General features: G+C 46.2%; 1 protein-coding gene across 1 annotated transcript in view; it reads left to right on the forward strand.

Moving 5' to 3' along the window:
- LOC124282195 (ankyrin repeat domain-containing protein 26-like) overlaps positions 1-26,669 on the forward strand; it is an 895,780-nt gene that overhangs the window by 791,879 nt on the left and 77,232 nt on the right. Inside the window, exon 40 of the mRNA XM_046718159.1 lies at positions 19,236-19,305. Coding sequence (XP_046574115.1) covers positions 19,236-19,305 — 70 coding nt within the window. The remainder of the gene's footprint in view (positions 1-19,235; positions 19,306-26,669) is intronic.

Here is a 26,669-nt window from a genome sequence, read left to right on the forward strand (position 1 = left end):
CTCACAAGCGTGCTAAGTGTTGCCATGCAGGCGACCAACCCTGAACGGGATGTCGTGAGAGATCATTGTCACATCACCGCCGGTACCGAGGTGCCGCCACAACGCTGCGTAACTTAAAAGTTAGAATCGATCCCCACAAAATCAACATCCCCGTGGCCTTCCATAATTTGAGAGGGAACGATGCTCACTTGATCATGCAGGCCATCTCGAACATCGATGATGGCGATAACAAGTGCATCCCCAACAACAAAAATACATCTCGTTCGCCAACGGTCTGAGATTTATCAACAGCCCTCAGTTCCTCCTGTCGCCGATCAATAGTTTGGTCAAGGCCAACGATACCTTTGCCATCACCAATCGATACACCGATGAGGCGACTTCGACCTCTGCTGCTCAAAAGGGAGTGTACCCGTGACGAGTACATGGACGATTGGCCCAAGTTCGACGAGCCCCAACTACCTCCCATCGAATCGATTTTACAGCAACTTGACCGAATGCCATATCTCCCAGGACGATTGACCATGCTCAGAACGTGTAGAACAAACTGGGTTGCGTGAATCTGGGCGACTACCACGACCTGTACTTGAAAACGGACGTGCTGCTGCTGGCTGACGTGTTCGAGACGTTCAGAACGACGTGTTTGAAACAATATCAACTCGACCCTGCCTGGTACTACACCAGCCCCAGTCTCTCTTGGGATGCGCTGGAACTCAAACTGGAACTGCTCACGGATTACGACATGCACCTGTTCATCGAGAAAGGCATGTGCGTGGGATTTCCATGGTCTCCAAACGGTACGCCGAAAAGCCAACAACCCATAATGCGGGAAAGCTACGACTCGAACAAGCCCACCAATCACCTGCTGTATCTCGACACCAACAACCTGTACAGCTGGGCCATGAGCCAGTCTCTACCCTACGGGTGGGTTCGAGTGGTTGGACGATGAGATCGATATCACGCAGCATCGTGTCGGATTCGAACAAAGGCCACATCCTTGAAGTGGATCTGAGTATCCCGCGGCATTGCACGCTGCTCACAACAGCTATCCGCTGGCTCCTAACGATTGACAGTGAACCGAGACTGGATGTTGGACTATCAACTAACGCTGCTCGAAAAATAAGCTGGCCAACGTGGAAAACTCGCTCCAAACTTGATGCACAAGACCAAGTACGTGGTGCACTATCGAATCTGCCGAAATGATGAAACCATAGGGTCGATGCTAACGCAATGTTACACCGCGATCGCTTCATCACTGCTGCCCATTCCACCAGCACGTCGACCTTATTTGTGCGAAGATCTCGACAAAGATCTGTTTATCGGTCACGCCTTGAACACCCTCACCGATATGTCGTGTTCTTAGCTCCCATCACCGCGGCGATCATTACGACGAAGCACTGCCAATTTAGACATAAATGCCTGATTAATGATATGCAAGATGAGGGAGACGAACACTGAAACGACACCGGTGGCGGAAGAGGAGACGATCCCCCACCAAGTGATTGATATTGTCATGAAGAAACCCAAGAATCGGAAAAAAGTAGCCGCCGGTAAAAAAGGCGGGTTAGTTAAGCATCGTAAACCGACCCTGCCGTGGATTTCGTACACCGTGGTAACCGCTGTCGTGGGTGTCACCGCGGCCGTATGGATCCATCAACAAAAGACGACGCCACCGCCACCGGTGACGACCCCACCACCAGCTAACCCACAATTAGAGGTAAACCCACAAGTTATAATCATGTCTAATCCCGACGGAAAAACGCTCACAACGCCAGCGATTGCGGCCATAGGCTACGCTTTGATTGAGCAAAATGATCACCAAACAACCGCACCCAAACTCAATTTCAACCCGCAAGACATGAGCATGCTCGTGCTAGACGTGGGACTGGCGATGGCCACCAAAGAGATGCTCGCTACCAAGCAAGGCATCATTCGAAAACATATTAAGTAAGGAGTCGTGATATGATATATAAAAATGGCCACAGTCGCGATCATGCTCGCCGAGGCTTTAGTCAATGCCCTGGCCTTCTCCGCAGCAATTACCTTTTTCCCCGACATGACGCTCAACGCCGCCAAGTCGGCGAACGGAAACGCCATGATTTGGCCGTGGAGCAACTGCAGGTCGCGATGCCCAGTACGCCAAAAACGCATGGAAAGAATCGATTTCATCAACACCCGACTCCAACGTGAAAACCATGCCCTTTGAACGCTTCAAGGACGCCGACGACACCATGCAACAATACTTCCTGCTCACCGCAAACGGCTCGACCCCTTCGGGCGATGAACCCACCCTCTCTCAATATTACACCCCTTCCAAGTCACAACAAGACCGGAGCTGATTTTTGTGGCCTTAGGATTAGCCAGCCACCGTAATGATTGCCAAGCAATTAGACTAAAATGTATCTTAGTGCATATAGCTTAAGATGAGACCCGCTCCGTATCGTTGTCAATACATGCTTCTGGGAAAAGCCGAGACTTGCGACAAGAAATGCAAGACCGGGGTACTCGCGGCATACACATGATGTCCACCGAAAGGGTTTCGAGAACTACACGCAAGGCGTGCAGGATTGGTGTGAAATGTCATTATCGCCGCTGCAAAGCCCACGGAGCAGACGTGGTCCTAAACCAACTGATTTACGACAAAAAGAAAGATTATCTCAGCTTAACATAACTGACTCCTCAGAATAAAAATTTACAACAAAAATTTAAAAAAAATAAAAAATAATTTTATGAGCGCTTCAGTTAATAAAGAGATAAGGCTGATGGAGTTATCTCCCTTTGAAAACGTCAACCTATTGGACATTTGACTTTGCATGTGGATATAGCAAACCAATTAGACATTTGACTTTGCATGTGGATATAGCAATCATGACTACCGTCGGCGATCTCAAAGCTCTCGCTAAAAGTCGTGGATTGGTAGGTTATTCTCGCATGAGGAAACACCAACTGCTCACCTTGCTCGACATGAAATATGTCAAGCCCCCTACCGTGCGAGACCTCAAACTCCGAGCTAAAGAGTTGGATGATTTAAAAAGTATCAAATACCAGTTGACCATCCACATGTCGCTCAACAAACAGCAGACGGATGGCAGTACCGAGGCCATCGAGCCTTATTTCAGAGGCAAGCAGGAAGTCGTACTTCAATCCGACTCGATCCCTTCGACCCTCGATACCTCGCTACAAAAATACAAGAATCGCTGGAAAGATGGACGACAACGGCTCCGGTGGGTGGTGGAAGTGTCAACACCATCTATTTGGACGAGCTTAACTATGTACCGCTCAAAGGCGGATCGTATCTAGACTTGCCACCTTACTACAGAAATAAAAAGCCATTAATAACATTAAAAATAAAGACGATGTTTTTGTGCAGTATATTCGGTGAGAGCTGGCTTATTTCCAGTAGCTATTAATAAGAACAGACCATCGAGCTACCCCGAAGATGACAGGTTTAACTAGGATGGCTTAGTTAAACCCACACCCATTTCCTACTGGACCCGATTTGAAAAACTAAACCATTTAGCCATCAACGTCTTCGGCCACGAAGGCAATGCGACCATCGTACTTGAATCAGCTCCATGCCCGATGATGTGCGCGGAATCAATATATTTATGACCGAAAAAGAGGGTAAGTGACACTATACACATATTGAAAGTCTGAGCAGACTGTTGTACGATCAATCGATGCACAGAGAAAAGAAACATTTCTGCGAACCATGTCTGGACGGCTTCACGCGAACCGACCTGCTGCAAGCGCACCGGGAGGATTGCCGAGGCGTGGGAGAGACGGCGATCCGAATCGACATGCCTCGAGAACATGAAAACATCTTAAAATTCATCAACCACAAACATCAAATGCCTGTGCCTTACGACATTTACGCCGACTTCGAGGCGCTCATCAAACGGGTCGACCACATCCGCCATCCCCGGAAAAAAGTTTTACGTACAAAACGCAAGAACACCAAGCCTGCGGGTTCGGGTACGTGGTCATTCGATGTGACGGTGAAACGGAGACTCACGTGATCTACCGAGGTCCCGACGCGGCCGAAACGTTTCTCACGTTTTCTTACAACGTAAAGAGAAAAACGTCAGGGAAGCGTTGTCGGATCCTGCTCCCATGAATATGACGCCGGAGGATGAACTCACTCACAAGCGTGCTAAGTGTTGCCACGTGTGCGACCAACCCCTGAACGGGGATGTCGTGAGAGATCATTGTCACATCACCGGCCGGTACCGAGGTGCCGCTCACAACGCGTGCAACTTAAAAGTTAGAATCGATCCCCACAAAATCAACATCCCCGTGGCCTTCCATAATTTGAGAGGGAACGATGCTCACTTGATCATGCAGGCCATCTCGAACATCGATGGCGATAACAAGTGCATCCCCAACAACAAAAATACATCTCGTTCTCGCTCAACGGTCTGAGATTTATCAACAGCCCTCAGTTCCTCCTGTCGTCGATCAATAGTTTGGTCAAGGCCAACGATACCTTTGCCATCACCAATCGATACACCGATGAGGCGACTCGACCTCTGCTGCTCAAAAAGGGAGTGTACCCGTACGAGTACATGGACGATTGGCCCAAGTTCGACGAGCCCCAACTACCTCCCATCGACCGATTTTACAGCAACTTGACCGAATGCCATATCTCCCAGGACGATTACGACCATGCTCAGAACGTGTAGAACAAACTGGGTTGCGTGAATCTGGGCGACTACCACGACCTGTACTTGAAAACGGACGTGCTGCTGCTGGCTGACGTGTTCGAGACGTTCAGAACGACGTGTTTGAAACAATATCAACTCGACCCTGCCTGGTACTACACCAGCCCCAGTCTCTCTTGGGATGCGCTGGAACTCAAACTGGAACTGCTCACGGATTACGACATGCACCTGTTCATCGAGAAAGGCATGTGCGGTGGGATTTCCATGGTCTCCAAACGGTACGCGAAAGCCAACAACCCATACGTGGAAAGCTACGACTCGAACAAGCCCACCAATCACCTGCTGTATCTCGACACCAACAACCTGTACAGCTGGGCCATGAGCCAGTCTCTACCTACGGGTGGGTTCGAGTGGTTGGACGATGAGATCGATATCACGAGCATCGTGCCGGATTCGAACAAAGGCCACATCCTTGAAGTGGATCTGGAGTATCCCGCGGCATTGCACGCTGCTCACAACAGCTATCCGCTGGCTCCCGAACGATTGACAGTGAACCGAGACTGGATGTTGGACTATCAACTAACGTTGCTCGGGAAAAATAAGCTGGCCAACGTGGAAAAACTCGTTCCAAACTTGATGCACAAGACCAAGTACGTGGTGCACTATCGGAATCTGCCGAAATGATGAAAACCATAGGGTCGATGCTAACGCAATGTTACACCGCGATCGCTTCATCACTGCTGCCCATTCCACCAGCACGTCGACCTTATTTGTGCGAAGATCTCGACAAAGATCTGTTTATCGGTCACGCCTTGAACACCCTCACCGATATGTCGTGTTCTTAGCTCCCATCACCGCGGCGATCATTACGACGAAGCACTGCCAATTTAGACATAAATGCCTGATTAATGATATGCAAGATGAGGGAGACGAACACTGAAACGACACCGGTGGCGGAAGAGGAGACGATCCCCCACCAAGTGATTGATATTGTCATGAAGAAACCCAAGAATCGGAAAAAAGTAGCCGCCGGTAAAAAAGGCGGGTTAGTTAAGCATCGTAAACCGACCCTGCCGTGGATTTCGTACACCGTGGTAACCGCTGTCGTGGGTGTCACCGCGGCCGTATGGATCCATCAACAAAAGACGACGCCACCGCCACCGTGACGACCCCCACCACCAGCTAACCCACAATTAGAGGTAAACCCACAAGTTATAATCATGTCTAATCCCGACGGAAAACGTCACAACGCCAGCGACAGGCCATAGGCTACGCTTGATTGAGCAAAATGATCACCAAACAACCGGCACCCAAACTCAATTTCAACCCGCAAGACATGAGCATGCTCGTGCTAGACGTGGGACTGGCGATGGCCACCAAAGAGATGCTCGTCAAGCAAGGCATCATTCCGGAAAACATATTAAGTAAGGAGTCGTGATATGATATATAAAAATGGCCACAGTCGCGATCATGCTCGCCGAGGCTTTAGTCAATGCCCTGGCCTTCTCCGGCAGCAATTACCTTTTTCCCCCGATTACGCACGTTCAACGCCGCCGAAGTCGAAGCGGAACGGAAACGTCATGATTTGGCCGTGGAGCAACTGCAGGCCGCGCATGCCCAGTACGCGAAAAAACGCATGGAAAGAATCGATTTCATCAACACCCGACTCCAACGTGAAAACCATGCCCTTTGAACGTTCAAGGACGTCGACGACACCATGCAACAATACTTCCTGCTCACCGGCAAACGGCTCGACCCCTTCGGCGATGAACCCACCCTCTCTCAATATTACACCCCTTCCAAGTCACAACAAGACCGGGAGCTGATTTTTGTGGCCTTAGGATTAGCCGCCACCGTAATGATTGCCAAGCAATTAGACTAAAATGTATCTTAGTGCATATAGCGAAGATGAGACCCGCTCCGTATCGTTGTCAATACATGCTTCTGGGAAAAGCCGAGACTTGCGACAAGAAATGCAAGACCGAAGGGTACTGCGGCATACACATGATGTCCACCCGAAAGGGTTTCGAGAACTACACGTGCGAAGTGTGCAGGATTGGTGTGAAATGTCATTATCGTCGTTGCAAAGCCCACGGAGCAGACGTGGTCCGAAACCAACTGATTTACGACAAAAAGAAAGATTATCTCAGCGAACATAACTGACTCCTCAGAATAAAAATTTACAACAAAAATTTAAAAAAAATAAAAAATAATTTTATGAGCGCTTCAGTTAATAAAGAGATAAGGCTGATGGAGTTATCTCCCTTTGAAAACGTCAACCTATTGGACATTTGACTTTGCATGTGGATATAGCAAACCAATTAGACATTTGACTTTGCATGTGGATATAGCAATCATGACTACCGTCGGCGATCTCAAAGCTCTCGCTAAAAGTCGTGGATTGGTAGGTTATTCTCGCATGAGGAAACACCAACTGCTCACCTTGCTCGACATGAAATATGTCAAGCCCCCTACCGTGCGAGACCTCAAACTCCGAGCTAAAGAGTTGGATGATTTAAAAAGTATCAAATACCAGTTGACCATCCACATGTCGCTCAACAAACAGCAGACGGATGGCAGTACCGAGGCCATCGAGCCTTATTTCAGAGGCAAGCAGGAAGTCGTACTTCAATCCGACTCGATCCCTTCGACCCTCGATACCTCGCTACAAAAAATACAAGAATCGCTGGAAAGATGGACGCACAACGGCTCCGGGTGGGTGGTGGGAAGTGTCAACACCATCTATTTGGACGTAGCGAACTATGTACCGTTCAAAGGCGGATCGTACCTAGACTTGCCACCTTACTACAGAAATAAAAAAGCCATTAATAACATTAAAAATAAAGACGATGTTTTTGTGCAGTATATTCGGTGAGAGCTGGCTTATTTCCAGTAGCTATTAATAAGAACAGACCATCGAGCTACCCCGAAGATGACAGGTTTAACTAGGATGGCTTAGTTAAACCCACACCCATTTCCTACTGGACCCGATTTGAAAAACTAAACCATTTAGCCATCAACGTCTTCGGCCACGAAGGCAATGCGACCATCGTACTTGAATCAGCTCCATGCCCGATGATGTGCGCGGAATCAATATATTTATGACCGAAAAAGAGGGTAAGTGACACTATACACATATTGAAAGTCTGAGCAGACTGTTGTACGATCAATCGATGCACAGAGAAAAGAAACATTTCTGCGAACCATGTCTGGACGGCTTCACGCGAACCGACCTGCTGCAAGCGCACCGGGAGGATTGCCGAGGCGTGGGAGAGACGGCGATCCGAATCGACATGCCTCGAGAACATGAAAACATCTTAAAATTCATCAACCACAAACATCAAATGCCTGTGCCTTACGACATTTACGCCGACTTCGAGTCGCTCATCAAACGGGTCGACCACATCCGCCATCCCGGGAAAAAAGTTTTACGTACAAAACGCGCCAAGAACACCAAGCCTGCGGGTTCGGTGCGTGGTCATTCGATGTGACGGTGAAAGCGGAGACTCACGTGATCTACCGAGGTCCCGACAGCGGCCAAAACGTTCTCCGCGTTTTCTTACAACGTAAAGAAAAACGCCAGGGAAGCGTTGTCGGATCCTGCTCCCATGAATATGGCGCCGAGGATGAACTCACTCACAAAGCGTGCTAAGTGTTGCCGCGTGTCGCGACCAACCCCTGAGCGGGGATGTCGTGAGAGATCATTGTCACATCACCGGCGGGTACCGAGGTGCCGCTCACAACGCGCGTGCAACTTAAAAGTTAGAATCGATCCCCACAAAATCAACATCCCGTGGCCTTCCATAATTTGAGAGGAACGATGCTCACTTGATCATGCAGGCCATCTCGAACATCGATGGCGATAACAAGTGCATCCCCAACAACAAAAATACATCTCGTTCTCTCTCAGCGGTCTGAGATTTATCAACAGCCCTCAGTTCCTCCTGTCGCCGATCAATAGTTTGGTCAAGGCCAGCGATACCTTTGCCATCACCAATCGATACACCGATGAGGCGACTTCGACCTCTGCTGCTCAAAAGGGAGTGTACCCGATGCGAGTACATGGACGATTGGCCCAAGTTCGACGAGCCCCAACTACCTCCCATCGACCGATTTTACAGCAACTTGACCGAATGCCATATCTCCCAGGGCGATTCTTAACCATGCTCAGAGCGTGTAGAACAAACTGGGTTGCGTGAATCTGGGCGACTACCACGACCTGTACTTGAAAGCGGACGTGCTGCTGCTGGCTGGCGTGTTCGAGGCGTTCAGAACGGCGTGTTTGAAACAATATCAACTCGACCCTGCCTGGTACTACACCAGCCCCAGTCTCTCTTGGGATGCGCTGGAACTCAAACTGGAACTGCTCACGGATTACGACATGCACCTGTTCATCGAGAAAGGCATGTGCGGTGGGATTTCCATGGTCTCCAAACGGTACGCGAAAGCCAACAACCCATACGTGGAAAGCTACGACTCGAACAAGCCCACCAATCACCTGCTGTATCTCGACACCAACAACCTGTACAGCTGGGCCATGAGCCAGTCTCTACCTACGGGTGGGTTCGAGTGGTTGGACGATGAGATCGATATCACGAGCATCGTGCCGGATTCGAACAAAGGCCACATCCTTGAAGTGGATCTGGAGTATCCCGCGGCATTGCACGCTGCTCACAACAGCTATCCGCTGGCTCCCGAACGATTGACAGTGAACCGAGACTGGATGTTGGACTATCAACTAACGTTGCTCGGGAAAAATAAGCTGGCCAACGTGGAAAAACTCGTTCCAAACTTGATGCACAAGACCAAGTACGTGGTGCACTATCGGAATCTGCCGAAATGATGAAAACCATAGGGTCGATGCTAACGCAATGTTACACCGCGATCGCTTCATCACTGCTGCCCATTCCACCAGCACGTCGACCTTATTTGTGCGAAGATCTCGACAAAGATCTGTTTATCGGTCACGCCTTGAACACCCTCACCGATATGTCGTGTTCTTAGCTCCCATCACCGCGGCGATCATTACGACGAAGCACTGCCAATTTAGACATAAATGCCTGATTAATGATATGCAAGATGAGGGAGACGAACACTGAAACGACACCGGTGGCGGAAGAGGAGACGATCCCCCACCAAGTGATTGATATTGTCATGAAGAAACCCAAGAATCGGAAAAAAGTAGCCGCCGGTAAAAAAGGCGGGTTAGTTAAGCATCGTAAACCGACCCTGCCGTGGATTTCGTACACCGTGGTAACCGCTGTCGTGGGTGTCACCGCGGCCGTATGGATCCATCAACAAAAGACGACGCCACCGCCACCGGTGACGACCCCACCACCAGCTAACCCACAATTAGAGGTAAACCCACAAGTTATAATCATGTCTAATCCCGACGGAAAAACGTTCGTCAACGTCAGCGGACAGGCCATAGGCTACGCTTGATTGAGCAAAATGATCACCAAACAACCGGCACCCAAACTCAATTTCAACCCGCAAGACATGAGCATGCTCGTGCTAGACGTGGGACTGGCGATGGCCACCAAAGAGATGCTCGTCAAGCAAGGCATCATTCCGGAAAACATATTAAGTAAGGAGTCGTGATATGATATATAAAAATGGCCACAGTCGCGATCATGCTCGCCGAGGCTTTAGTCAATGCCCTGGCCTTCTCCGGCAGCAATTACCTTTTTCCCCCGATTACGCACGTTCAACGCCGCCGAAGTCGGAGCGGAACGGAAACGTCATGATTTGGCCGTGGAGCAACTGCAGGCCGCGCATGCCCAGTACGTGAAAAAACGCATGGAAAGAATCGATTTCATCAACACCCGACTCCAACGTGAAAACCATGCCCTTTGAACGTTCAAGGACGTCGACGACACCATGCAACAATACTACCTGCTCACCGGCAAGCGGCTCGACCCTCCGGCGATGAACCCACCCTCTCTCAATATTACACCCCTTCCAAGTCACAACAAGACCGGGAGCTGATTTTTGTGGCCTTAGGATTAGCCGCCACCGTAATGATTGCCAAGCAATTAGACTAAAATGTATCTTAGTGCATATAGCGAAGATGAGACCCGCTCCGTATCGTTGTCAATACATGCTTCTGGGAAAAGCCGAGACTTGCGACAAGAAATGCAAGACCGAAGGGGTACTCGCGGCATACACATGATGTCCACCGAAAGGGTTTCGAGAACTACACGTCGCGAAGTGTGCAGGATTGGTGTGAAATGTCATTATCGTCGTTGCAAAGCCCACGGAGCAGACGTGGTCCGAAACCAACTGATTTACGACAAAAAGAAAGATTATCTCAGCGAACATAACTGACTCCTCAGAATAAAAATTTACAACAAAAATTTAAAAAAAATAAAAAATAATTTTATGAGCTTCAGTTAATAAAGAGATAAGGCTGATGGAGTTATCTCCTTTGAAAACGTCAACCTATTGGACATTTGACTTTGCATGTGGATATAGCAAACCAATTAGACATTTGACTTTGCATGTGGATATAGCAATCATGACTACCGTCGGCGATCTCAAAGCTCTCTAAAAGTCGTGGATTGGTAGGTTATTCTCGCATGAGGAAACACCAACTGCTCACCTTGCTTTCGACATGAAATATGTCAAGCCCCTACCGTCTTGAGACCTCAAACTCCGAGCTAAAGAGTTGGATGATTTAAAAGTATCAAATACCAGTTGACCATCCACATGTCGCTCAACAAACAGCAGACGGATGGCAGTACCGAGGCCATCGAGCCTTATTTCAGAGGCAAGCAGGAAGTCGTACTTCAATCCGACTCGATCCCTTCGACCCTCGATACCTCGCTACAAAAATACAAGAATCGCTGGAAAGATGGGCGCTGCGGCTCCGGGTGGGTGGTGGGAAGTGTCAACACCATCTATTTGGACGTAGCGAACTATGTACCGTTCAAAGGCGGATCGTACCTAGACTTGCCACCTTACTACAGAAATAAAAAAGCCATTAATAACATTAAAAATAAAGACGATGTTTTTGTGCAGTATATTCGGTGAGAGCTGGCTTATTTCCAGTAGCTATTAATAAGAACAGACCATCGAGCTACCCCGAAGATGACAGGTTTAACTAGGATGGCTTAGTTAAACCCACACCCATTTCCTACTGGACCCGATTTGAAAAACTAAACCATTTAGCCATCAACGTCTTCGGCCATGAAGGCAATGCGACCATCGTACTTGAATCAGCTCCATGCCCGATGATGTGCGCGGAATCAATATATTTATGACCGAAAAAGAGGGTAAGTGACACTATACACATATTGAAAGTCTGAGCAGACTGTTGTACGATCAATCGACGCACAGAGAAAAGAAACATTTCTGCGAACGATGTCTGGACGGCTTCACGCGAGCCGACCTGCTGCAAGCGAACCGGGAGGATTGCCGAGGCGTGGGAGAGACGGCGATCCGAATCGACATGCCTCGAGAACATGAAAACATCTTAAAATTCATCAACCACAAATGCCTGTGCCTTACGACATTTACGCCGACTTCGCAGCGCTCATCAAACGGGTCGACCACATCCGCCATCCCCGGAAAAAAGTTTTACGTACAAAACGCAAGAACACCAAGCCTGCGGGTTCGGGTACGTGGTCATTCGATGTGACGGTGAAACGGAGACTCACGTGATCTACCGAGGTCCCGACGCGGCGGAAACGTTTCTCACGTTTTCTTACAACGTAAAGAGAAAAACGTCAGGGAAGCGTTGTCGGATCCTGCTCCCATGAATATGACGCCGGAGGATGAACTCACTCACAAGCGTGCTAAGTGTTGCCACGTGTGCGACCAACCCCTGAACGGGGACGTCGTGAGAGATCATTGTCACATCACCGGCCGGTACCGAGGTGCCGCTCACAACGCGTGCAACTTAAAAGTTAGAATCGATCCCCACAAAATCAACATCCCCGTGGTCTTCCATAATTTGAGAGGGTACGATGCTCACTTGATCATGCAGGCCATCTCGAACATCGATGGCGATAACAAGTGCATCCCCAACAACAAAAATACATCTCGTTCTCGCTCAATGGTCTGAGATTTATCAACAGCCCTCAGTTCCTCCTGTCGTCGATCAATAGTTTGGTCAAGGCCAACGATACTTTTGCCATCACCAATCGATACACCGATGAGGCGACTCGACCTCTGCTGCTCAAAAGGGAGTGTACCCGTCGCGAGTACATGGACGATTGGCCCAAGTTCGACGAGCCCCAACTACCTCCCATCGACGATTTTACAGCAACTTGACCGAATGCCATATCTCCCAGGACGATTACGACCATGCTCAGAGCGTGTAGAACTAACTGGGTTGCGTGAATCTGGGCTGACTACCACTACCTGTACTTGAAAACGGACCTGCTGCTGCTGCTGGCTGGCGTGTTCGAGACGTTCAGAACGACGTGTTTGAAACAATATCAACTCGACCCTGCCTGGTACTACACCAGCCCCAGTCTCTCTTGGGATGCGCTGGAACTCAAACTGGAACTGCTCACGGATTACGACATGCACCTGTTCATCGAGAAAGGCATGTGCGGTGGGATTTCCATGGTCTCCAAACGGTACGCGAAAGCCAACAACCCATACGTGGAAAGCTACGACTCGAACAAGCCCACCAATCACCTCCTGTATCTCGACACCAACAACCTGTACAGCTGGGCCATGAGCCAGTCTCTACCTACGGGTGGGTTCGAGTGGTTGGACGCTGAGATCGATATCACGAGCATCGTGCCGGATTCGAACAAAGGCCACATCCTCGAAGTGGATCTGGAGTATCCCGCGGCATTGCACGCTGCTCACAACAGCTATCCGCTGGCTCCCGAACGATTGACAGTGAACCGAGACTGGATGTTGGACTATCAACAAACGTTGCTCGGAAAAAAATAAGCTGGCCAACGTGGAAAAACTCGTTCCAAACTTGATGCACAAGACCAAGTACGTGGTGCACTATCGGAATCTGCAACTGTACCTGTCACTGGGCAAGAAGCTGACCAAAATACATCGGGTGCTGCAATTCGATCAAAGTCCCTGGAAAGAACCTTACATTCGGTTGAACATTGAGCTGCGAAAACAGGCCACCAGTGACTTCGAGAAAAACCTCTACAAACTGATGTTTGTTCGGCAAAACCATGGAAAACTTGAGAAAACGGGTGACGGTCACACTCGTGCGATCTCACGAGGAAGAAAAACTCAGGAAACTGATCGCCAGTCAGGTATTCAACCGGAGCAAGCTATTCGATAATGACTTGGCAGCGTTGCACATGAACAAAAACCACATCAAACTCAACCGACCCGTCTACGTGGGGATGAGCATTCTCGACCTCTCGAAACATCTCATGTACGATTTCTACTACAACCGACTCAAACCACAGTACGGCGATCGATGCGAGCTGCTGTACACGGACACCGATTCCTTGTTGTTGAATATACACACCGAGGACGTGTACGAAGACATGGCGAAACACATGCACCTGTACGACACCAGTGATTCCCCCCCAGACCACGTCCTACATAGCACGACGAATAAAAAGGTCCTCGGTAAGTTGAATGACGAATGCGCAGGAACACCCATCGCGGAATACGTCGGATTGAGACCCAAGATGTATTCTATCCTGAAAGCCGACAACGGCGAGATATGAAAGGCGAAAGGGGTCAAGAAATACGTGGTGAAACAACTCATCAAACACACCCTCTTCAAACAGGCTCTCTTCGATAAACGCACGTTCAAACACCCCATGAACACGTTGAGAAGCGACAAACACACCATCTATGGCATCACTCTCAACAAGACGTCGCTGTCGGTCATGGATACCAAACGGTGGATGCGAACGATGGTATCCACACTTATGGCTATGAATACCAACAGTAGACCTCGACGCGTTGGGAGTTTCCGAGACCCCCAATAAAGGAAACTCCACTCAGTGTGTCGAGGACTAGACAGACTATTGAATGGATGATAGCGTGTATACATCATGGAGAAGGTTTACTACAGCCCCCGGGGTTACTGGAAAGGTGTGGGCGCCATCCCGAAGCTAGCCAGCTCCCCGATACATCCCGAGAAGAAAGTTTGACATTTCCGCACCCAATCGTACCCATCAAGCCGACCTCCTGTTTCTCCCGCACGACAGGGTGAGAAACAAAACATTCAAGTACGCCCTGACCGTCGTGGACATTGCCAGTCGCTACAAGGAACCGGAGCCGCCAACGACCAAAGATTCGAGTCAAGTCGCTAAGGCCTTAGAACGTATCTACAAACGCAGTCGCTTGACCTGGCCGACTGAATTACAAGTCAATCCCGGATGCGAGTTCATGGAGGCCGTGTGGCAGCTGTTATCGAAGCATAAAGTCCAGGTGAGACAGGGCGTGGCCAGAGCTCACCGAAGCCAAGCCATCGGCTGCGCCATCGCGTCACAGCCAAGAGAAAAACTACCGGACCGGGTCGTTGTGAGGTATCTGTACCAGCCCGTCGAACTCGAAGGAGGGGACAAACGTCACACCACAGACCCCGTATGGTCCATGAAAACATACCACATCGACCGAGTGGGCATCAAAGACAATGAACCGAATTTGTACTACTTGCAAGACGGACCGGATAAGGGATTCGTCCGAGAGGAATTACAAATCGCGCCCTTATTAAAGATTCGTTGTATGTTTCTCATACATGTGGAGAACGGTTGTTCAGATGCATCGGGGTGGACGTCCATGGACTCGATATTTACTCAGCCCTGCATCGAGTGATAAGTCGAGGGAAATTCACCAGCCTGTACGATAGTTTAGGTCTCATGGGCACCGAACGGTTACAACGCCTCATGGATACGTTAATCGATTATAGCTTCGAGACCCGAGAATGCGATGTCTCGTACTCCTTAATCCACTTCGAGGAATTCATGGCAGACCTACTCCATAAAGTCTTCGTCGAATATTACGGCTACATTTAAATCCCAATCCAAACTCCGTTGCTAAGCTCGGTCTAGGCTGGAGGCACATCGATGGATGCCTCGCGCTACACCCTCGCCGTTTTTTAAGGGGGGCTGGGAGGCTTAAGTCCCATAAATAAGCCTCTAAGCCTCATGTGATGCAGAACCCCCATTGTACTACTACTCTGCTATGTAGGACAAAGGACACCAATGTCCTTACAAGGGCTCGCTTCCATCCACTTTTACTGGATCTGATCATGTTTTCGGATACATTGACGGGCTCCTACATGGAACACTTTCAAGTACAAGCCCAGTGGACTTTACGGAAGAGCTCATTCCACGCCTTGGAGATGTTAGCGATATTAAAAGCACTCCAACACTGGACTTTGCTGCTACATGGGAAAAGTATTATGTTGGTGACAGACAACTCTACAGTGGACGCGTACATCAACAAACAAGAAGGACATCTTCTCCAGATAACTCAGCAGCTTTTTATGATCAGCGACTCGATGAAGTGTTTTGTAAGAGCTCAAAACATACCGGAACGAGTGAACATCCTCTCTGACTCTTTGTCCAGACAGGATCGAGTGATCATGACAGAGTGGACCTTACACAGCGATGCCTTCAATCTGTTTGGAGAGACCTGGGAAGTTCCCATGATAGACCTATTCACGGCTTGTCACAACAATCAGCTACCAGTCTGTCAGTCCAGTACCAGAACCATCAGCTTGGGCAGTGATCGCGATGTCAATATCTTGGGACATAATGATAGCTTACACCTTCCCTCCATTTAAGCTGATCCCAGAAGTCTTGTCCAAGATTTACCAGCACAACTGTGTAATCTACCTGGTAGCACCAGCTTGGCCAACCAGATTGTGGTTCATGACGCTATTAGACCTATTTGTAATAGATGCCTGGTGCTTGAGGTGTGTTAGACAGACACCCAGTGGCAGCAGAACAAGGGAAATTTATATGGCAAGGGTCAGATGGCTACTGAGTGTGCTTTGCATTGTGTTCTCTCTCCCTTATTTTATGTGGTCAGTACTCCTTGCCTACTTGTTCTGTAAAAGGTTCCTGGCCGGGTGTTCCAATTTCCTTAATTATAGACACAACACAAGAAAATTTAGTTTCCATTCATTTTATTAGAAAAACAGTGGTGTAAAATATAAATAAAGCGGCAAGCCAGTACAGGAAAACCTAAAAAAAGAAAAACTGCATATTTCTCACCCTCCCACACCTACATAAATCCTCCTTCAACTTCATTAAACCTCCTATTAAATCCACCCCACTAACCTAACACCCAAAATGAAATATCAACAAAATAAACCTACTCGTTCCTACTCTGTTTCCCCCCCTCCCACAACTATCACTAAATTAATATATCTCCCCAAAAAACAAACATGAATTGGAAACCTAATGTGGTCTTGGTGCAAGACGCAGTAGTCGCTAGACAACTTACCCGATGCGGGTACGGGACGACTGACGATAAGCTAGGCTTATATAGTCAACATTGGGGCCATGTGAATGGGGAAACACAAACAGACAATGCGCATGCTTCTGACATCTCTGCCCCTCATGCTGAGCATGCAAGAAGCGTGACATTGTCCTGTCTTCCTGGTCACCAGGCCCACATAGGCATAAGCTGCTACAATAAAGGACTACAAAGGTAGGTACTATGTTTGCAGCCCGCACAAATGCCTTACACTACCCCACCCACTACATGATAATTTAACATAATAATTTAATACTCAAATCCCAGGAGGCCCACATAATGATAGACACTCCTTTACAACTTGCTCTGTAGCACAATCTACTGAGACAGCTGAAGTGGAACAAATTCCATGACAACATCCAACAGCATCAGCACGTGTGGAAACTATCTGCAGTTCACTCAAACAACAAAGATTTACGACAGATAGTGTCATACAGTGGCCATTACTCAGTCAGTCAGACCCTCTACAGCTGCCTTATATAATGCTAAACGGAACAGATTCATCCAGTGGAGATAAGACAGACAACTCATTGACTCTCCAATATTTATTCCATTAATTGCAGAATTCCTATTATATCTGAGGAAAAGCTTGGCACTATTGAGGGCTTTAGATATTCCATTGCTTCAATATGTGACATTCAGGGACTGGCAGTAGGCTCTAATAGTTTTCTTCATAAACTAATCAGATCCTTCCAGATTAAAGATATACTGTCACCAGCAGTCTTTCGTAAGTGGTATTTAGTGGTCTTTCAATCCCTACAGAGAGCACCCTACGAACTGATGCAAAATACATCACTGAAGTATGTATCCTTTAAGACAGTCTTCTTGATGGCATTTGCTACCGCTTCAAGAGTCTCCACCTCCTCCAGATCAGACAGGTCTAGACTATTCTGTCCCATACGGGCCTTAAGATGGTACATTCAAAGAACAAGCAGTTTTAGACGGAATCGTTGCCAACTTTTTATATCTTGCATCATACAGAACATCAGGATGTCAACTGGATGAACTGACCGGGACTGTGAGGGATAGAGACCAAGACTTCATCGTAATATGAATGGAGGGGGTCTCTTCTGAATCTTATTACTAACAAGGAATGCTCACAAGTTAAAGTTATTATTCTCTAGTTATGTAACCTCCGACAGGATGTGACGTCATAACCGGAAGTGATGTCAACTGCTGCCTTTTGCTATTACGGATTTTAAAATATTTTCCTTTGATTTTGATATTTATATGTAACTGACAAAGTTATGAATCCAAATTCCAAGTTCTTGTTTTCATAGTTCAGTGACTGTCTTGTGTACAGACGGACAGATCAAGTTGGACTTTAGGTAACAATCTGATGATTTGTTCTTTCAAATTTGTGTGGATTTTGTCCCAAAAGATCTTCCCACCAATGCACAAATACATCAGACAACTTTCCCATCCGATCCTTGTTCCCCAGAAGTGCATAGAACTTTGCCTTTCCTGTATACAACTTCCATTCTATATAGATAGATATCCAAATACACAGACATCTTAAACAAAACGTTCGAGTCCTTTGTGTGGTTTTAGGTGCATTTTTTTTCTTTGTGTCTGGCAAGATAGTCTACTTTTGCTATATCTGGTAGAAGGTTGCTATTGTAGGCATTTTCCTTTTTGTAGGAACCACCAATTTCCTCACTGATGGACATCTCAGCACAAATATTGGTGGATGACATCAAATGATGTTCCACCAAATTTGACCTGTTTTGAAGCGTCTGTGAGGGAAGAATTGGGATGAATATGGTAGTGGTCCAGAATCCCCGTTGTCTATACTACTGAACTTTATTGTTTGCAAAAATAATAGGTACACATTATTGCTGTAAACTAAAGTACATGATTGTACATGCACATTTACACATATGAGTTTGCAAGGTGAAATGTTTTCATACCCATAATCCATTCAGATATGATAATTCAAGGTGATTCCACTGATTTTCAAGGAGGCACTCCCTTGCTGGTTTGAAACCCAGTCCTTTTCTTTTTTTTTACACTAGTTGGTATCCAGTGATTGGGTTATTAGAATGGTACCGACTGGCTAACTAAAAACTGGAGTTTTGTTTTCCCTCTGGATTAACCATTTCAAGTGTTTGTAATCACAATTTAATTTACAAAATAATATTTCAGATTGACACAGTTTCAGCAGGAGAATATGACATTGAAAGTCAGCCTTAAGAATGCCAAGAAGAGACTCAAGGTCGGTATGATAGAAGTACAATGGTGTCATGGGTACACACCCATCAATTAGCATTAGCTTACTACATATTTATGGTTGAGTGATGTAAGCCATCTTCAGATTTAAGCACACTCATCATTTTGCAATCTGAGTAAAAGTGTTTTGAATCATTGATACATTTAATGAGTCCATGATCTCAATATATGTGCTGTAAGCTTTTATTCCAGATGATATGACAGTGTTGACAGCGTTGCAGAGGGTTACCATCGACACCAATCAGGAAATTGCTACAGTTACAAAAAGATAATAACTTGTATTATCCATATGGTGAAACATAACAAGTATCATATATATCATATGTACACACGTGCACATATGACTTTTGCCTAGCAACCATTTTTTCTGTATTTCTTCGTCTGTGACGTCATTAAACAATTGAATTGGTCGTATGGTACTCTTGCTTGTGTAATAATCTTTATATATTGCCAACAAATATTTCAATCTAAACACATGAGGTGAAATAAACACATTTTCCTAGCCAAAGTTAGCTGATAGCAAGAGATTTTATTAATGCTTCAATCAATTTGAAAACCAGATCAATTCTACCCGGATCTTCATGGGTCTCAAATTTCAGAGTTAAAGAATACAATATTAATTCTACGTGTGAAAAACTTGAAGGCTCTGTTACAGAACTTCATAGTGATCTAAACGCCATGAAACAAAACTATGATATGATGTATGAAGACATCGACACACTTTCAGGCAAGGTTGATACTCTGTTTGATCACAGGTCAAGAATTTGTAATGAACTAGACAGACTTGAGTCAGTATTATAGTGGTTAGAGCGCCCGCCCGGAGAGCGGAAGGTCACGGGTTCCATCCCCGGTCGTGTGATACCAAAAGACGTTAAAATATGGTACTTGTTGGTCTCTGTCTGGCTCTCGGCATTAATGGGTACAACAAGGACTGGTCGGCTCGGAGTCAGTATAATGTGTCTGAGTGGGGTATTCAAGCTTAACTGCGGCATGGTATCTCAGTGAGCTAACACTATAAAACCAGCTTAGGTCTGGGCTAGTACAAGCAGCCGCACATACACATACACACGCATGCATGTCGTCATATGAGCGAAATATTCTCAAGTAGGACGCCTATTTGCATGTACCAATCCACCCCAGCGATTGGCGTTTCTTCAGGTATATTTTCAATGGTATCCATTACCAGTTGGAGCTACTCCCATGTGGAATTTCTTCAGCCCCATGGCTTTTCACACAAATACCCAAGCCAATAGCAGCCTACCTACACCAGAGATTTCACCAGAGATATCGTAGTGGACGATAGAGTCGAATGTGTTATGAGGCATCTCCTTGATCTCAGGGCGGTGATCCACCGACCAACACAGTTGGCATATCAACAATCTGGAGTTGGAGCCAGTCGTTTTTGTAGTCATGCCTTCAGCAAGCTGAACTCATCATATCAACAGATGATACCAGGGTGGTCTGGCGTCTTCACAACCAGGGAACGAGTCATTCTCAATCCCTGCTGTGTCAGACATTTCGTTTTTTTCATCTCGTTGATCGCCTAGACTTGAAATTCATTATCCAGCATATTTCGGGCTGCAGAAACATTTCCAGACCTGACAGGATAGCGCCCATGACATGGAAGCTACACCCAGAGGCGTTTGACTTCATATGTCGCCTTCTCGGCCATCCCAATTTAGACTTGTTTGCCACCCGCCAGAACTTCTAGATCCGAGCCTACTCCGGTTCCAGACCTCAAGCGTGGGCAATGGACGCTGTCAGTGTCCCTTCGGAAAACCTAAGCGCGTACGCTTTTCCATCACCGGTACTTCTTCCCAAGGTACTTCAAAAGGTCAGAGCGACTCACCACCTCTCTCTGATTTTGATCGCGCCGATGAAGAGTTGGTTCGTGGATTTAAGAAGGCTCGTCACCAACGACCCTCTAAAGCTTCCGGAGTGGCCAAATCTACCGATACACCCGCACATTTCTACTGATACACCCCAGATCAGTTTCATCTGCATGCCTGGTGCATTTAAAGGGCTTTAAACGCCAAGGTATATCCAGCTAGAGCTGCTAGGGCCATAACTTTGGCGCACAGACCCTCTACTCGAGGTTTATATGATGACAAATGGAGATCCTTTGAGAGGTTTTGCAAGGACAAACACCAGGATCCTGTTACTGCATCACCTCAATTCTTGGTTGAATTTCTTCTGTTTCTGTGTAATCACAGACACCCCAGGGGTAGTACCATTACGACGTAGCTCTGAACTCGGTGTTAACTGTTCCAGAGGACTGGAAGATGACCAAGATTCCGGAATTGCAGGCTTTTTTGCGCTCCTTCCGACTAGAGGACCAGAAGGCATAGTTCAGGCCGCCTGCTTGAGACCTCAGTGTGGTGCGTTGGTTGTTGCGGGAGGCACCGTTCAAGCTGCTTCACGCCATATCTTTTTACAACCTCACCAAGAAGACAGCTTTTTTGCTTGCATTAGCCACAGCAGCTAGGGTGAGTGAGCTGCATGCATTCGATGTCACCCAGGTTCGTTTTAAACGTACCCCACACAGAGCTATCCACCTAGGACGGTGCTGGGACTTCATAGCAAAAAAAAACTCCCAGGACAGCCCGACAGGTCTTTCACTATTCCACCTTTCTCTTTGACTGTGGGATCTGAAGATGATGCAGAACTTCATTCATGCCCGGTCCGTGCACTTCGGTGTTTTCTTCGTTGGTCAGGGGCTCATCATGGTTCTAGAAAATGGCTCTTCATTCCAGTCTCCAAGACATACAAGGCAGAAGATAGTCATAACACTTTAGCGTTATGGTTGTGAACCACCCTCTCTCAGGATTATGAAGCCGCCAACTTGGACCCTCCTCGGGCAAACAACCTTCACGAGATCAGAGCGGTATCCTCCACTATGGCCCTTCACAGTAATTGTTCCATTAGATCCATTGTGGAAGGATGCTTTTGGAAGTCTGATACAGTCTTCGTCATTCACTACTTGAAGGACGTGGCGCTAGAAGATGTCGAGGGCGTACACAGTTTTGGTACCCTGGTGGTGGCACAGCAGGTTACCAATCTCAAAAGCCATTAACTCCGAGGCAGTCCAGAGCAAGCCTTGTGACTCTTTTGGTGTACATCACCACAGACAAGCGGGTTACATGCTGTTTCAGATTTTAGCGTATGCTTTTTTCTCTTACTGCCAGGCTACCTGGATGCCTTCCATCCCTCAAACTCTCGTTTATGCTGACAGGAATGCTCTATGGGATTACCGATCATTGGCCACGACTGCTGACAGCTTATCTCCGGCGATGTGGGTGGTTTCTTTTTCTCAAGAGTATCCCATCTGAAGGTTTGCCCGCCTCCATACCATCGGATACAGAAGCATTAAGGAGTAATGCAGGATAAGGTAAAAAATCGCAGTGTGATGGCAATATGGCGGATCGCTAAGTTGGCACAACTTCTCTTCAACCTTTCCATCGCACAGCTTTGTCTTGTCAAAGGAAACAGTAAATGCATTAAGGAGTAATGCAGGATAAGTATACAAATAAATAAAATATCTAGATTTTACTAGTATGTGCAAAAGTATGCACTATAATTCAATCATGAAGAGCCTCCACATTAATCAAACCTGACCTCCCGAATTGATTGGCATCGACTCGACAAGGAGAATCTGTTCTTTTATTGGTATCTCCTTTGGCAAGGAGATCGATGTCATCCATGTGAAAGAGATGAGTAAGTGGTGTTGGGGATCTGTGCTGAGGAGGTCCGGGATGGTAACCCGCCTCTTCATTGAGCTGAAGGCTCAAAGGAGTTAAAGACAAGCAAAAAAGCAAAGGACTGAAGGAGTCCAAAGTCGATAAAGCTGAGTCGACAAGCAACTCATTAAAGACTTAAGTAAATCAAGTACCGGTAGTTGCTCAGGGAGGTCAATACAATGAAAAGATTTCCTTCAGAATCCATTCATGAGGGACAGAGGTGTATGCTCTTTTGTAGTAAATCCAGCACATGGATAGGTTGCGGTGATATGTTTTAGCCTCTTCCAAAATCATTTTCTGTACAAGAAGGTTATCCTTGCACCCCCAACATCCCTTTCTTGCCCCCTTCTGCTCTCTATAAATTATATCATTGGAAGAGCAGTAAGATGACACGAGACTTGTCAAACAGCCTGTGAAGATTATATATTGTGTATTCAAACACGTGATAGGGTAAAAGTTTTTGGGATCAGTCAAGTCTCCTTTTTTGGGAAGGAGTATTGTGCGACCTTTGCAGAACCATGGAGGAACATCACCTGTGTCCATGAGAGAATTGAAACAGTGAAGTAATGGTGTTTGGACACAGGGGAATAGTTTCCAATACCTGTTTCGAATGCCATCAGGCCCTGAGGCTGTATTAGATTTGAGCTTTTTGATAACACTTTTCAGACACTCTGGTGAGATGTAACAGACAAACGACCTAAAGTAATGCCATTGTAGCAGGCCATTTCTACCCCGGTCTAAACTTTCCCCGGGGAGAATCTGGCCTAGGCCAAACTTTCTCCGGGGAGGTTTTGTCCTAGGATATTCTTACCCCTGGGAAGTTTGGGCTAGGCTAAAGTTTTCCCCCCTAGGCCAAACTTTCCCCCCTGTTTAAACTAGGATATTTTGTTTTGTTTTCTATGAAAAGTGGGGAGATTCTGGCCTAGCTAGGCCACTTCTTCCCCACAATTGCTCTTACATCAAAAGGGGGAAGATTCTGACCTAGCTAGGCTACTTCTTCCCCACCCTTGCTCTTATAAACCGACAATAGTTTTGACTTATATTTTGGTACACATTTTTGGCAAATAGTCCATTTTTGCCTCTGAATTGGGTGTAGTGATTTGAATGCATAAATGTTTGAAAGGCATATATCTCTAAATCCATCCTGCTCCTGCCGCCATTTCTATGAAGACACATTGCATTAGTTCTTCATCTGTCCTCCATAAGATGTAAACATTCAATCACACATTTGATAAGATGTAATATATACAGGTTGCTTGCTCTCTTATCATGCTGTTTATTATCTAATATTTGTTGTATTTATGTATAAATGTAATGGAACATTATTCACATAAGCTTGTTTACTAATCCATAATCACTTTTGGTGAATGAAATATGATTCAGATGTCCATGGGCCAAGTATACCCCTTATCAAAGCTTGTCTTTTGAATATAGAATAAGGCACTATAGAGGAATGATAGATGATACAGCATTTGATACAGATATTGTGTTGGGTTGTTGTTGTTGTGTTGATGTTTACATCTGCTTCCAACGTTGATGTTACTGACGTGGATGCCATATTTAAAGCCATGAGTGAGGGAATAAAATTTTGAATGGATATGGACATCCAAGTAAAAACGGGGTATTTAGTTAAAGTTTCGAATATAGTAATGATTTTAAGGTAAGCCAATTTGGAGTAAGTGGAGATAAGTAAATTATTGAAGCATGAAAATAAGTAAATGATAATATATAACAATAGTAATGATATAATATCTTTGCTTTTATGCTTGCTTTTCTTTTTAATCACACCTTATATAAGGATATTGAAACAAAATGTGAACCATGTACATGCATGTTGTATATGAAGATGAAGATGACCTGTAAATTGTTAATGGAACTTGACATCAACATGAATATCTTGTCAATGTGTTCACGTGAATAGCTATGTCTTGTTTTCAATTCTGACTTTTTCAAGACGAACATAAACATGAAAACAAGGTTGGGGAAGAAATAACCTAGCTTAGCCAGAATCTCCCCCTTTTGATATAAGAACAAGGGTTTGAAATAAGTAGCCTTTAAAGATGATTCAAGGGTGGGGAAAGTTTGTCCTAGGCCAAAGTTTCCCCGGGGAAGGTTTGTCCAGGGGGAAAGTTTGGCCTGTTACACCGGAAATGCTTGGAAAGTGCTTTTTTGCAATTATTTGATAATGGTAGATATTTCAGATTCAAAACTCCTATATAATCATTCATACCACCTCGACCTAATATGGCATATGAGAAATCGTAAAATATCGAAAAATTCCATGGTAGAAACGCTTCTAAGAAACAAACTATACTGTGACCCACCTGGCAGGCAGACAGGGTGACAGTGTTCATGTAACGCACGGGCAGTGCATGTCAGGGACTGTCTCAAAATATCAAGTGTCAGTATCACTGCTGGTCGAGGACTCTAGCGGAATTACAACAGGTGCAACTCGGCCGACGTTAACTTCGTCCTCGATTTTGAGAACACGGTCTTCAGCCTTTTGCTACACATCTGGCGTAATTCTCGCAAAAAAAGCATACACAAGCTCTTTAACGGGCAATAAAATTCTTACAGTTATCCCAGATCAGTTGGATGGGATTGAGCTCACAGTGCCGTACTGGTGTACGCAGAACTATGTGGCCTTGTTTTGCAGCTAGTTCGTCAGTGATGTACTGGATTGGCTTTTTGTGCTGCTGGATTTTTTCCATGAGCTGGGGCTTTGTTTCTGATTGCCTGTAAGGCATGTATAGGAAGTTAGAAAATCCTGCAACTGAGCCTTGAGATTGCTCATGGTGGGTGTGATGGTACCAGGGACACACAGGTTATGGTAACTGGTGTTATCCAAAATGATAACACTTGGTTCGTCCAGCTCCGGTAAAAGCTGATGTTCGAACCAATCCAAAATTACCTGCCCATTCATTTCGCTATGGTAATCACCATCAGATTTCTTGGCCTCAAAAACAGTCAGTTCTGAGATAAGTTGATCGTGTGGACAGGATTGAGTACTTTTCCCTAAACACAGCTCTGTCATCTCCCCTTTTGGTGTACCTGAACCCCATTTCTACCAGAGCTACAATAAGTGTTGTTTTCGAGACATTTATTGTATTGTAGATCTCATCTTGTATTTTAGCACACGTCGGTGGGATTTTGCGTTCATACAGTTTATAAACTGCATGGCGTATGACACCCTTATCAAAGCTATCCAGTTTGTGTTTCCTACCAGGTTTTGATTTTGACATGACCCCTGAGCTAACTGATTTGTTTACAACTTTGTAAACCTGACTATATGTCAAATTAAGGGCTTTACACATTCTATAGTAAACCCTGTCATAGCTGACGAGAGGTTTCCCCCTTTGTTTCTCCACTATGATATACTGGTATAAATTTGAAATTAATTGTTCCGCAGAGATATCAAGTCGCATGTTGCCAGTTCAGTGCTCATACACGAAGTGAAACTTCTATGGGTGAACAAGATTATCTATGCGATTTGAATTAAGACTTTTTTACGTAATTATTTTGAATACTACTACAAGAGTTCCATTTTTTCACATATAGATGTTAAAACCCCCCAACTTTTTACAATCATTTATGTAATTTATTTAGTTGAGGC

Source organism: Haliotis rubra, unplaced genomic scaffold (assembly GCF_003918875.1).
Source record: "Haliotis rubra isolate DU_JTF1 unplaced genomic scaffold, ASM391887v1 Scf295, whole genome shotgun sequence".
Taxonomy (NCBI): domain Eukaryota; kingdom Metazoa; phylum Mollusca; class Gastropoda; order Lepetellida; family Haliotidae; genus Haliotis; species Haliotis rubra.